This window comes from Oncorhynchus masou, chromosome 17 (assembly GCF_036934945.1).
Source record: "Oncorhynchus masou masou isolate Uvic2021 chromosome 17, UVic_Omas_1.1, whole genome shotgun sequence".
Taxonomy (NCBI): domain Eukaryota; kingdom Metazoa; phylum Chordata; class Actinopteri; order Salmoniformes; family Salmonidae; genus Oncorhynchus; species Oncorhynchus masou.
Genome location: NC_088228.1, coordinates 41,393,652 through 41,408,109, shown reverse-complemented (window position 1 = coordinate 41,408,109; position 14,458 = coordinate 41,393,652). Strand labels below are relative to the sequence as shown.

General features: G+C 47.6%; 1 protein-coding gene across 1 annotated transcript in view; it reads left to right on the top strand.

The window, feature by feature from the left end:
• vwa5b2 (von Willebrand factor A domain containing 5B2) overlaps positions 1–14,458 on the top strand; it is a 57,006-nt gene that overhangs the window by 39,463 nt on the left and 3,085 nt on the right. The window contains 7 exon segments of the mRNA XM_064993389.1: positions 64–383; positions 472–709; positions 823–1,149; positions 4,317–4,448; positions 4,787–4,915; positions 5,193–5,243; positions 5,395–5,624. Of these exon segments, the coding sequence (XP_064849461.1) occupies positions 64–383; positions 472–709; positions 823–1,149; positions 4,317–4,448; positions 4,787–4,915; positions 5,193–5,243; positions 5,395–5,624 (1,427 nt within the window).

Sequence of the window (14,458 nt, the reverse complement as noted above, 5' to 3'; positions counted from 1 at the left end):
TTGTGCATATTACACCTGAAGCACAATGATTATAACTGTGTTCCTCTGATATCTCATCCACAGGTGGAGCGGTGGAATGGTCCAGTGATGTTCGTGGTAGGATTCAGGAGAGTTCTTACATCCAGGAGCAGTATGTTCTGACCCGCTGCTCTCTGAGCAGTGAGAGGGGGCTGCCCTACACCCACACCCCCTCCACCTCCGACTCTATGGGAGGCCCTTACCCCACTGATCTGCTCCCCATCCTGTGCCTGGACACGGGCTCCCTGCCGCAGGGCCTCGAGAAGATGGCTCCACCCGAACAGAGAAGCACCCTGTCGCGCTGGGGCGAGTCGCCATGGCAACAGCCCCCCTCCTCAGAGAATACAGATTCCGTGTCAGAAAAGGTAGCACTGAACCACCTCAATACTGTAGTCATTAGACGTTACTGCTGTAAATATTTTTCCACCCAGTGTACTCGTTTTCACAATCCAGGCAGGGCATCTGTGTGGAGGGGAGGAGTCTCGAAGGAGACAGAGGGCATTGGCCCGTTCAGCCATGTCTGCAAGGAGTTTCTCCTCCCCCCAGGGTGAGCTGGACATGCACCGCCTGCGGAGGGCACTAGAGAGAGTCTCGTTTGATCAGGCGGTGGGGGGGAGGCTGGAGGAGAGCGATGGGGAGAACCAGCCTACGCCCAGAGGAGGGCTGTCCCGCAGGAGCCTCACTGACTCCAGTAGGTTAACTTCCTCACCGCTAGACGGATGTCTGAAACTAAACTCCCTCGCACTCTCTATTTTCCATCCATCCACTAACCCTCTCCTTCTGTCCCTCTTTCTCTCCCCCTAGACGGCCTGCTGTTCCCTGTCTCTCCTCTGGACTGGGACAGCTTCACTGACCCGGAGTACCTGTTTACCGCCGCCCCCCCGGACGACCCCCCCACGCCCCCTGCCCAGTGCCGCTCCCTCATCCACGGCCTCCTAGGAAGCAAGCCTGTATCCTGGGAGGTCACTGTGGACCTGACACAACTCTGGGCCCCTGAGGACCAAGGGACATCCGGGGGAGGAGGAGAAGGGGGAGGAGACCTCTGGGAGGAAATTATCCACCAGCTGACAGCTCGCTCTGCAATCAGGGACTTTGAGAAGATGGCGGAGAAGGAGAGTGACATCGAGCACGGTGAGGGTTTCCACCAGTGTTCCTCCATTTTGGGATTGAGGAGGTCATAGTACAAAGGGGTATACTACAAAGCAGGATCAAAGAGGTAGCCAGCTAACTTGCCTAAATATTCTGATGTAACTTAATTTCTTTGAAACATAAGCTTGAAATGGATATGGTGTAATTGATTCAACAAAGGAAAACGCAGTCAGGTCCGAAATTATTGGCACACTTGATAAAGGTGAGAAAAAAAGACTGTGTAAAATAAATGGTACAAATAGCAAGCTACAGGTAACTGCCAAAATAAAGGAAACACCAACACGGGGAATTTGGCACCAGGAGCCAGAACTGCTTCAGCACAACCGGGAGTGTCTGGAACTCTGTTGGAGGGATGCAACACTATTTCAATGGTCTTGAAAACAGGGGTGCCAATCATTTTGACCCCTATCTTTTTGAGAGAACAAAAGTACACAATCTCTTTCTCTGAGCAATTGTAGTAGTATAAAATAATATAATTTTCCTATTATTTGAGCACGCAATGGCTGCGTTTACACAGGCAGCTGAATTCTGATCTTTTACCACTAGGTCTCTTGCCACAGGCAGGTAGTCTTGTGGTTAGAGTGTAGAGGTGGCAGGTAGTCTAGGGGTTAGAGTGTAAAGGTGGCAGGTAGCCTCGTGGTTAGAGTGTAGAGGTGGCAGGTAGTCTAGTGGTTAGAGTGTAGAGGTGGCAGGTAGTCTAGGGGTTAGAGTGTAGAGGTGGCAGGTAGCCTCGTGGTTAGAGTGTAGAGGTGGCAGGCAGTCTAGTGGTTAGAGTGTAGAGGTGGCAGGTAGTCTAGTGGTTAGAGTGTAGAGGTGGCAGGTAGCCTCGTGGTTAGAGTGTAGAGGTGGCAGGCAGTCTAGTGGTTAGAGTGTAGAGGTGGCAGGGTAGTCTAGTGGTTAGAGTGTAGAGGTGGCAGGTTGCCTCGTGGTTAGAGTGTAGAGGTGGCAGGTAGCCTCGTGGTTAGAGTGTAGAGGTGGCAGGCAGCCTCGTGGTTAGAGTGTAGAGGTGGCAGGGTAGTCTATTGGTTAGAGTGTAGAGATGGCAGGGTAGTCTAGTGGTTAGAGTGTAGAGGTGGCAGGTTGCCTCATGGTTAGAGTGTAGAGGTGGCAGGTAGCCTCGTGGTTAGAGTGTAGAGGTGGCAGGTAGCCTCGTGGTTAGAGTGTAGAGGTGGCAGGTAGCCTAGTGGTTAGAGTGTAGAGGTGGCAGGTAGCCTCGTGGTTAGAGTGTAGAGGTGGCAGGTAGCCTCGTGGTTAGAGTGTAGAGGTGGCAGGTAGCCTCGTGGTTAGAGTGTAGAGGTGGCAGGCAGTCTAGTGGTTAGAGTGTAGAGGTGGCAGGCAGCCTCGTGGTTAGAGTGTAGAGGTGGCAGGGTAGTCTAGTGGCTAGAGTGTAGAGGTGGCAGGGTAGTCTAGGGGTTAGAGTGTAGAGGTGGCAGGTAGCCTCGTGGTTAGAGTGTAGAGGTGGCAGGTAGCCTCGTGGTTAGAGTGTAGAGGTGGCAGGCAGTCTAGTGGTTAGAGTGTAGAGGTGGCAGGTAGCCTCGTGGTTAGAGTGTAGAGGTGGCAGGTAGTCTAGGGGTTAGAGTGTAGAGGTGGCAGGTAGCCTCGTGGTTAGAGTGTAGAGGTGGCAGGTAGCCTCGTGGTTAGAGTGTAGAGGTGGCAGCTAGCCTCGTGGTTAGAGTGTAGAGGTGGCAGGTAGCCTCGTGGTTAGAGTGTAGAGGTGGCAGCTAGCCTCGTGGTTAGAGTGTAGAGGTGGCAGGTAGTCTAGTGGTTAGAGTGTAGAGGTGGCAGGGTTGTCTAGTGGTTAGAGTGTAGAGGTGGCAGGTAGCCTCGTGGTTAGAGTGTAGAGGTGGCAGGTAGTCTAGGGGTTAGAGTGTAGAAGTGGCAGGGTAGTCTAGGGGTTAGAGTGTAGAGGTGGCAGGTAGCCTCGTGGTTAGAGTGTAGAGGTGGCAGGTAGCCTCGTGGTTAGAGTGTAGAGGTGGCAGGTAGTCTAGGGGTTAGAGTGTAGAGGTGGCAGGTAGCCTCGTGGTTAGAGTGTAGAGGTGGCAGGTAGCCTCGTGGTTAGAGTGTAGAGGTGGCAGGTAGCCTCGTGGTTAGAGTGTAGAGGTGGCAGGTAGCCTCGTGGTTAGAGTGTAGAGGTGGCAGCTAGCCTCGTGGTTAGAGTGTAGAGGTGGCAGGTAGTCTAGTGGTTAGAGTGTAGAGGTGGCAGGGTTGTCTAGTGGTTAGAGTGTAGAGGTGGCAGGTAGCCTCGTGGTTAGAGTGTAGAGGTGGCAGGTAGTCTAGGGGTTAGAGTGTAGAAGTGGCAGGTAGTCTCGTGGTTAGAGTGTAGAGGAGGCAGGTAGTCTAGTGGTTAGAGTGTAGAGGTGGCAGGGTAGCCTAGTGGTTAGAGTGTAGAGGTGGCAGGGTGGCCTAGTGGTTAGAGTGTAGAGGTGGCAGGTAGCCTCGTGGTTAGAGTGTAGAGGTGGCAGGTAGCCTCGTGGTTAGAGTGTAGAGGTGGCAGGCAGCCTCGTGGTTAGAGTGTAGAGGTGGCAGGGTAGTCTATTGGTTAGAGTGTAGAGGTGGCAGGTAGCCTCGTGGTTAGAGTGTAGAGGTGGCAGGTAGCCTCGTGGTTAGAGTGTAGAGGTGGCAGGTAGTCTCATGGTTAGAGTGTAGAAGTGGCAGGTAGTCTCGTGGTTAGAGTGTAGAGGTGGCAGGTAGTCTAGTGGTTAGAGTGTAGAGGTGGCAGGTAGCCTCGTGGTTAGAGTGTAGAGGTGGCAGGTAGTCTAGTGGTTAGAGTGTAGAGGTGGCAGGTAGCCTCGTGGTTAGAGCGTTGGACTAGTAACCGAAAGGTTGCAAGATTGAATCCCTGAGCTGACAAGGTAAAAATCTGTCGTTCTGCCCCTGAACAGGCAGTTAACCCACTGTTCCTAGGCCGTCATTGAAAAAAATAATTTGTTCTTAACTGACTTGACTAGTTAAATAAAGATCAGCTCTTTCCACAATATTTGGGGAAAATATCAGAATTGGGCTGCCAATATAGCTCAGTATTTTTATTATTTATTTTGTCTTTTTCTTTTATAGTTATTTCCTGTTGTTAGATGTCTAACTAATAGATCCTGCTTTGCAGTATACCTGTCTCTAAGTGTATGGTTGACTGCCGTATACTTGTTTTGCAGGGCCTGCTCAGCGGTACCGAATGAAAGCCATCCAGACCAGTAAGAGCTGCAACATCATCTGTACGTACACAGCCTTTACGGCCACCAACACCAGCAAGGGTCCATCAGACACTGTGGGAGTGAGAAACACCGGTAACACTTCTGACAGTTCCACAGTCACAGCAAACCTGAAAACACATGGCCTAATTTGACAATATGCAACTGAAGTCTGTTGAACGGTATCCATCAAATTTCAAACAACTAAATGTATTTCATACAGCCCTTCTTACATCAGCAGTTGTCATGAAGTGTTTTACAGATACCCAGCCTAAAACCCCAAAGAGCAGGTGATGCAGATGTAGAAGCACAGTGGATGGGGAAAACTCTCTACAAGGCAGGAACCTAGGAAGAAAGAGAGACAGGAACCAGGCTCAGAGGAGTATGGTTTGGAGAGCAGTGGTGTGTGGTGACTGTTATCCCGTCATGTGTAGGGTTGCGTTTGGGCAAAAGACGGAGCTCCCAGGCAGGCAGTTGCAGACAGAGGGCCTACTCTGTGGGACTGGGTCGACGCCCCTCCAGCAGAGACAGTGAGGAATTTGAGGACACCTGCAACTCCACAGGTAAACCTACAACGCAATAATCCTAGTCATTAGTCAACCTGCAGAGGTCAAATGGTATGTATGTGCCATGATGTCAGCTAGTCTACCTGGGTTCCGATACAGAACTAAAAAGACATGACAAACAATTAACATTTACATTAAAGACATTATATATATATATTTTTAAATAGACATAAGTAGACATTACAGACATTTGAGCTTCCTGGCGGGTAACACATTTCCATACAGTAATGAACTCCAGGTCTTGTCGTAGACATGTTGTTTGGTTGTTTCCCAGACAGGGACGATACTCCTGCCTCCCCATGCAGCCTGAAGTCTTGGGACAGCAGTAAGTACCATTACAGTGGCTGAATCTCAAACCGACCACTCGTTTACTCAATATCCGAGTTCACGATTTGTTTCACTTATAACCCCTCTTACAACCTGTTGTAATAAAGCCATTCATTACTGTTGATCACACCTGTCTGCCTCTCTCTCAGGTGCAGGGGGAAATCCCTACCCTGCCAGTCCCTCAGCCGTGTCCGGCACCTCCTCCACCCGCTCCCAACGCTCAGTGGAGAGCAAGTCTGTGGAGAGGTTCTTTGGCTCCAGATTCCCTCTGGGCAGACTAAGGTCAACTAACTCCTCTGGGAAGCAGGCCCCTCTGAAGGGCCACTGTCTGTCTGCTGAGGCAGAGAAAAACACAGACTCTCCAGACTACCTCCCTCTGGTGAGACCACTGTCCTCTCGCCACATCATACGATCATTACTATAGATCCGGTCTGTGCCTGAAAGGTCTTAGGCCTCGATTCAATCAGATCGTTAACCGCCGATAGCAGACACCCGCGTAGTGGTGGTCGGAATTGGAGCCGTCAGATCGGTGAGCAGCTGTTCTTGCGGTCATTGTCACAAAGCCACACCTGTCCCACTCGTGTTAGTAGTTCAGAAGGAGAAAGTATAGACTCTATAGAAATAATGACACTGAAATGGAAACATAATAAATAATATCTCACATTGCAGTTTTTGAACTTGTAAACAAGTTTACATGGGATTGACTCCATGCAGCCAATGGCAATGTCCACTTTAGGTCTAATCCCAGGAGCCACTTGTGGATTTGACAGTTCTAACGCAGTACCCCTTCTGACACTGTCAAAACAACCGCTATGTGGATGTGGCTAAAGTGGATCTGACAAAGGGCAATCCCACCCCTTTTAACCAAATAGTCATTATCTCCAGCATCATACTATGTGGATGTGGCTAAAGTGGATCTGACAAAGGGCAATTCCACCCCTTTTAACCTAATAGTCATTATCTCCAGCATCATACTATTTGGATGTGGCTAAAGTGGATCTGACAAAGGGCAATCCCACCCCTTTTAACCTAATAGTCATTATCTCCAGCATCATACTATGTGGATGTGGCTAAAGTGGATCTGACAAAGGGCAATTCCACCCCTTTTAACCTAATAGTCATTATCTCCAGCATCATACTATTTGGTGGTGGCTAAAGTGGATCTGACAAAGGGCAATCCCACCCCTTTTAACCTAATAGTCATTATCTCCAGCATCATACTATGTGGATGTGGCTAAAGTGGATCTGACAAAGGGCAATTCCACCCCTTTTAACCTAATAGTCATTATCTCCAGCATCATACTATGTGGATGTGGCTAAAGTGGATCTGACAAAGGGCAATTCCACCCCTTTTAACCTAATAGTCATTATCTCCAGCATCATACTATGTGGATGTGGCTAAAGTGGATCTGACAAAGGGCAATTCCACCCCTTTTAACCTAATAGTCATTATCTCCAGCATCATACTATTTGGATGTGGCTAAAGTGGATCTGACAAAGGGCAATTCCACCCCTTTTAACCTAATAGTCATTATCTCCAGCATCATACTATGTGGATGTGGCTAAAGTGGATCTGACAAAGGGCAATTCCACCCCTTTTAACCTAATAGTCATTATCTCCAGCATCATACTATTTGGATGTGGCTAAAGTGGATCTGACAAAGGGCAATCCCACCCCTTTTAACCTAATAGTCATTATCTGCAGCATCATACTATGTGGATGTGGCTAAAGTGGATCTGGCAAAGGGCAATTCCACCCCTTTTAACCAAATAGTCATTATCTCCAGCATCATACTATGTGGATGTGGCTAAAGTGGATCTGACAAAGGGCAATTCCACCCCTTTTAACCTAATAGTCATTATCTCCAGCATCATACTATGTGGATGTGGCTAAAGTGGATCTGACAAAGGGCAATTCCACCCCTTTTAACCTAATAGTCATTATCTCCAGCATCATACTATGTGGATGTGGCTAAAGTGGATCTGACAAAGGGCAATTCCACCCCTTTTAACCTAATAGTCATTATCTCCAGCATCATACTATTTGGATGTGGCTAAAGTGGATCTGACAAAGGGCAATCCCACCCCTTTTAACCTAATAGTCATTATCTCCAGCATCATACTATGTGGATGTGGCTAAAGTGGATCTGGCAAAGGGCAATTCCACCCCTTTTAACCAAATAGTCATTATCTCCAGCATCATACTATGTGGATGTGGCTAAAGTGGATCTGACAAAGGGCAATTCCACCCCTTTTAACCTAATAGTCATTATCTCCAGCATCATACTATGTGGATGTGGCTAAAGTGGATCTGACAAAGGGCAATTCCACCCCTTTTAACCTAATAGTCATTATCTCCAGCATCATACTATGTGGATGTGGCTAAAGTGGATCTGACAAAGGGCAATTATTCACTAGTTATAATAGTTATTCACTAGTTATTCACTAGTTATTCACTCCGCAAGACAGTCAAACAAGCGAAATGTCGGTTTAAATCAAATCAAATTTTATTGGTCACATACACATGGTTAGCAGATGTTAATGTGAGTGTAGGGAAATGCTTGTGTTTCTAGTTCCGACAGTGCAGCAATATCTAACAAGTAATCTAACAATTCTACAACAACGACCTTATACACACAAATCTAAAGGGGTGAATGAGAATATGTATACAAGTATATGGATGAGCGATGGACGAGCGGCATAGGCAAGGTGCAATAGATGGTATAAGGTACAGTATATACAAACATATGGGATGAGTAATGTAAGATATGGAAACATGATTAAAGTGGCATTATTAAACTGACTAGTGATTCATTTGTTAAAGTGGCCAGTGATTGGGTCTCAATGTAGGCAGCAGCCTCTCTGAGTTAGTGATGGCTATTTAGCAGTCAGATATCCTTGAGATAGAAGCTGTTTTTGAATCTCTCGGTCCCAGCTTTGATGCACCTGTACTGACCTCGCCTTCTGGATGGTAGCGGTGTGAACAGGCAGTGGCTCGGGTGGTTGTTGTCCTTGATGATCTTTTTGGCCTTCCTGTGACATTGGGTGCTGTAGGTGTCATGGAGGGCAGGTAGTTTGCCCCCAGTGATGCGTTGTGCAGACCCCACCACCCTCTGGAGAGCCTTGCGGTTGAGGGCGGTGCAGTTGCTGTACCAGGCTATGATACAGCCCGATAGGATGCTCTCGATTGCGCATCTGTAAAGGTTGGTCAGGGTTTTGAGGTTGAAGAGGCGCTGTTGTGCCTTCTTCACCACACTGTCTGTGTGGGTGGACCATTTCAGTTTGTCCGTGATGTGTACGCCGAGGAACTTAAAACTTTCCACCTTCTCCACTACTGTCCCATCGATGTGGATTTTTTTATTTATTTATTTCACCTTTATTTAACCAGGTAGGCAAGTTGAGAACAAGTTCTCATTTACAACTGCAACCTGGCAAAGCAAAGCAGTTCGACACATACAACAACACAGAGTTACACATGGAGTAAAACAAACATACAGTCAATAATACAGTATAAACAAATCTATATACGATGTGAGCAAATGAGGTGAGATAAGGGAGGTGAAGGCAAAAAAAGGCCATGGTGGCAAAGTAAATACAATATAGCAAGTAAAACACTGGAATGGTAGATTAGCAATGGAAGAATGTGCAAAGTAGAAATAAAAATAATGGGGTGCAAAGGAGCAAAATAAATAAATTCATTAAATACAGTAGGGAAAGAGGTAGTTGTTTGGGCTAAATTATAGGTGGGCTATGTACAGGTGCAGTAATCTGTGAGCTGCTCTGACAGTTGGTGCTTAAAGCTAGTGAGGGAGATAAGTGTTTCCAGTTTCAGAGATGTTTGTAGTTCGTTCCAGTCATTGGCAGCAGAGAACTGGAAGTAGAGGCGGCCAAAGAAAGAATTGGTTTTGGGGGTGACCAGAGAGATATACCTGTTGGAGCGTGTGCTACAGGTGGGAGATGCTATGGTGAACAGCGAGCTGAGATAAGGGGGGACTTTACCTAGCAGGGTCTTGTAGATGACATGGAGCCAGTGGGTTTGGCGACGAGTATGAAGCGAGGGCCAGCCAACGAGAGCGTACAGGTCGCAATGGTGGGTAGTATATGGGGCTTTGGTGACAAAACGGATTGCACTGTGATAGACTGCATCCAATTTGTTGAGTAGGGTATTGGAGGCTATTTTCTAAATGACATTGCCAAAGTCGAGGATTGGTAGGATGGTCAGTTTTACAAGGGTATGTTTGGCAGCATGAGTGAAGGATGCTTTGTTGCGAAATAGGAAGCCAATTCTAGATTTAACTTTGGATTGGAGATGTTTGATATGGGTCTGGAAGGAGAGTTTACAGTCTAACCAGACACCTAGGTATTTGTAGTTGTCCACGTATTCGCAGGTCCTAATCCAGGCACTTGTCATCTCCCGTCTGGATTACTGCAACTCGCTGTTGGCTGGGCTCCCTGCCTGTGCCATTAAACCCCTACAACTCATCCAGAACGCCGCAGCCCGTCTGGTGTTCAACCTTCCCAAGTTCTCTCACGTCACCCCGCTCCTCCGCTCTCTCCACTGGCTTCCAGTTGAAGCTCGCATCCGCTACAAGACCATGGTGCTTGCCTACGGAGCTGTGAGGGGAACGGCACCGCAGTACCTCCAGGCTCTGATCAGGCCCTACACCCAAACAAGGGCACTGCGTTCATCCACCTCTGGCCTGCTCGCCTCCCTACCACTGAGGAAGTACAGTTCCCGCTCAGCCCAGTCAAAACTGTTCGCTGCTCTGGCCCCCCAATGGTGGAACAAACTCCCTCACGACGCCAGGACAGCGGAGTCAATCACCACCTTCCGGAGACACCTGAAACCCCACCTCTTCAAGGAATACCTAGGATAGGATAAAGCAATCCTTCTCACCCCCCTTAAATGATTTAGATGCCCTATTGTAAAGTGGCTGTTCCACTGATGTCAGAAGGTGAATTCACCAATTTGTAAGTCGCTCTGGATAAGAGCGTCTGCTAAATGACTTAAATGTAAATGTAAGTCAGAGCCGTCCAGAGTAGTGATGTTGGACAGGCGGGCAGGTAGCGATCGGTTGAAGAGCATGCATTTAGTTTTACTTGTATTTAAGAGCAATTGGAGGCCACGGAAGGAGAGTTGTATGGCATTGAAGCTTGCCTGGAGGGTTGTTAACACAGTGTCCAAAGAAGGGCCAGAAGTATACAGAATGGTGTCGTCTGCGTAGAGGTGGATAAGAGACTCACCAGCAGCAAGAGCGACCTCATTGATGTATACAGAGAAGAGAGTTGGTCCAAGAATTGAACCCTGTGGCACCCCCATAGAGACTGCCAGAGGTCCGGACAGCAGGCCCTCCGATTTGACACACTGAACTCTATCAGAGAAGTAGTTGGTGAAACAGGCGAGGCAATCATTTGAGAAACCAAGGCTGTCGAGTCTGCCGATGAGGATGTGGTGATTGACAGAGTCGAAAGCCTTGGCCAGATCAATGAATACGGCTGCACAGTAATGTTTCTTATCGATGGCGGTTAAGATATCGTTTAGGACCTTGAGCGTGGCTGAGGTGTACCCATGACCAGCTCTGAAACCAGATTGCATAGCAGAGAAGGTATGGTGAGATTCGAAATGGTCGGTAATCTGTTTGTTGACTTGGCTTTCGAAGACCTTAGAAAGGCATGGTAGGATAGATATAGGTCTGTAACAGTTTGGGTCAAGAATGTCCCCCCCTCTGAAGAGGGGGATGACCGCAGCTGCTTTCCAATCTTTGGGAATCTCAGATGACACGAAAGAGAGGTTGAACAGGCTAGTAATAGGGGTGGTAACAATTTCGGCAGATAATTTTAGAAAGAAAGGGTCCAGATTGTCTAGCCCGGCTGATTCGTAGGGGTCCAGATTTTGCAGCTCTTTCAGAACATCAGCTGAACGGATTTGGGAGAAGGAGAAATGTGGAAGGCTTGAGCGAGTTGCTGTGGGGGGTGCAGTGCTGTTGACCGGGGTAGGAGTAGTCAGGTGGAAAGCATGACCAGACGTAGAAAAATGCTTATTGAAATTCTCAATTATGGTGGATTTATCAGTGGTGACAGTGTTTCCTATCTTCAGTACAGTGGGCAGCTGGGAGGAGGTGTTCTTATTCTCCATGGACTTTACAGTGTCCCAGTGTTTCAGGAAGCAAATTTCTGCTTGAAAAAGCTAGCCTTGGCTTTTCTAACTGCCTGTGTATAATGGTTTCTAGCTTCCCTGAACAGCTGCATATCACGGGGGCTGTTCGATGCTAATGCAGAACGCCATAGGATGTTTTTGTGTTGGTTAAGGGCAGTCAGGTCTGGGGAGAACCAAGGGCTATATCTGTTCCTGGTTCTAAATTTCTTGAATGGGGCATGTTTATTTAAGATGGTTAGGAAGGTATTTTTGAAAAATATCCAGGCATCCTCTACTGACGGGATGAGATCAATATCCTTCCAGGATACCCCGGCCAGGTCGATTAGAATGGCCTGCTCGCTGAAGTGTTTCAGGGAGCGTTTGACAGTGATGAGTGGAGGTCGTTTGACCGCTGACCCATTACGGATGCAGGCAATGAGGCAGTGATCGCTGAGATCTTGGTTGAAGACAGCAGAGGTGTATTTAGAGGGGAAGTTGGTTAGGATGATATCTATGAGGGTGCCCGTGTTTAAGGCTTTGGGGAGGTACCTGGTAGGTTCATTGATAATTTGTGTGAGATTGAGGGCATCAAGTTTAGATTGTAGGATGGCTGGGGTGTTAAGCATGTTCCAGTTTAGGTCGCCTAGCAGCACGAGCTCTGAAGATAGATGCGGGGCAATCAGTTCACATATGGTGTCCAGAGCACAGCTGGGGGCAGAGGGTGGTCTATAGCAGGCGGCAATGGTGAGAGACTTGTTTTTAGAGAGGTGGATTTTTAAAAGTAGAAGTTCAAATTGTTTGGGTACAGACCTGGATAGTAGGACAGAACTCTGCAGGCTGTCTTTGCAGTAGATTGCAACACCGCCACCTTTGGCAGTTCTATCTTGTCTGAAAATGTTGTAGTTTGGAATTAAAATTTCTGAATTTTTGGTGGTCTTCCTAAGCCAGGATTCAGACACAGCTAGAACATCTGGGTTGGCAGAGTGTGCTAAAGCAGTGAATAGAACAAACTTAGGGAGGAGGTTTCTAATGTTAACATGCATGAAACCAAGGCTATTACGGTGAAAGAAGTCGTCAAAAGAGAGCGCCTGGGGAATAGGAGTGGAGCTAGGCACTGCAGGGCCTGGATTCACCTCTACATCGCCAGAGGAACAGAGGAGGAGTAGAATAAGGGTGCGGCTAAAAGCAATAAGAATTGGTCGTCTAGAACGGCTGGGACAGAGAGTAAAAGGCGGTTTCTGGGGGCGATAAAATAGCATCAAGTTATAATGTACAGACAAAGGTATGGTAGGATGTGAATACAGTGGAGGTAAACCTAGGTATTGAGTGATGAAGAGAGAGATATTGTCTCTAGAAACATCATTGAAACCAGGAGATGTCATTGCATGTGTGGGTGGTGGAACTAATAAGTTGGATAAGGTATAGTGAGCAGGACTAGAGGCTCTACAGTGAAATAAGCCAATAAAGAACAGCAATGGACAAGGCATATTGACATTAAGGAGAGGCATGCTTAGTCGAGTGATCAAAAGGGTCCGGAGAGTGGAGAGGTTGGTTGGGGGTCACGGCGTTTTAGACAGCTAGCCAGGCCATCGGTAGCAAGCTAGCATAGGATGGAGGTCTGTTATTAGCCACCTCTTGCGTTCCGGCAGTAGATTAGTGGGGTTCCGTGTGGTAGAGGGGATTAATCCAAATCACACAACAACAACAAAAAATAAAAACAATAGATATAGTTATAGAGGCCCAAGAAGAAGAAAAAAAAACAATAATAAAAATAAATAAATTGTCCGATTGTCTATTCAGATAGCAGCCGATAAGACAGCTAACGGTTAGCAGGCCGCAGATGGGCGTTCAGGTAACGTCGCGACTGGAGGAGCCAGCCGGAAAACTCTCTCGGGTAGATAACGTCGGCAGTCCAGTTGTGAAGGCCCGGTGGGGCTCCGCGTAGGCAGTAGAACGGGTCCAGGTAGGTGACTGCAGCCCAGGAGTGATTGATGGAACTCTTCAGCTGGCTAGAATAATAATTGATGTTTGCTCTGGAGTCGATGAAAGCCGATAGTCACATGGATAGCAGCTAGCTAGCTGTCAGATCCAGGTATGAATGTCCAGAGTTAGCGGTTGAATTCCAGGGACATTGAGAGAAAAATTGGTCCGGTATGTTCCGTTCCGAGCCGCGCTGTACAAAACTGGCGATAGATTTTCGAGCTAAAGGATAGCTGATGACCACAAACCGTGGTTAGCTGAATACTAACGATTTGCCAGTAAAGAAGCTAACTAGCTTCTGAACTAGCTTCTGATTAGCTTCTGGATTAGCTTCTGGCTAGCTCCTGGTTGGCTTCTGGCTAGCTTTTTGGAGTTTCTGGCTAGCTTCTTGGAAGATTACAGATTTGAGGTAAATAATACTTTTTTATAAATATAAATTGGTGAGGCGGGTTGCAGGAGTGTGCAGGAGTGTTTTGAAGATGAGTTTATGGAAAATTAAAATAAAAATGTATGTGAAAAAAGTTGTAAATAAATATATATATATACGGGACACGACAAGACGAGGACAAAAGACGTCTGAACTGCTATGCCATCTTGGAAGTTGATGGATAGGGGTGTGCTCCCTCTGATGTTTCCTGAAGTCCACGATCATCTGCTTTCTTTTGTTGAGTGAGAGGTTGTTTTCCTGACACCACACTCACCTCCTCCCTGTAGGCCGTCTCGTCGTTGTTGGTAATCAAGCCTACTTCTGTTGTATCATCTGCAAACTTGATGATTGAGTTGGAGGCGTGCGTGGAGATCCTTGATGAAAACCTGCTCCAGAGCACTCAGGACCTCATACTGGGGCGAAGGTTCACCTTCCAACAGGACAACGACTCTAAGCACACAGCCAAGACAACGCAGGTGTGGCTTCGTGACAAGTCTCTGAATCTCCTTGAGTTGCCCAGCAAGAGCCCGGACTTGAACCCGATCAAACATCTCTGGAGAGACCTGAAAATAGCTGTGCAACGACGCTCCCCATCCAGCCTGACAGAGCTTGAGAGGATCTGCAAAAAATGGGAGAAACTCCCCAAATACAGGTGTACCAAGCTTGTAGC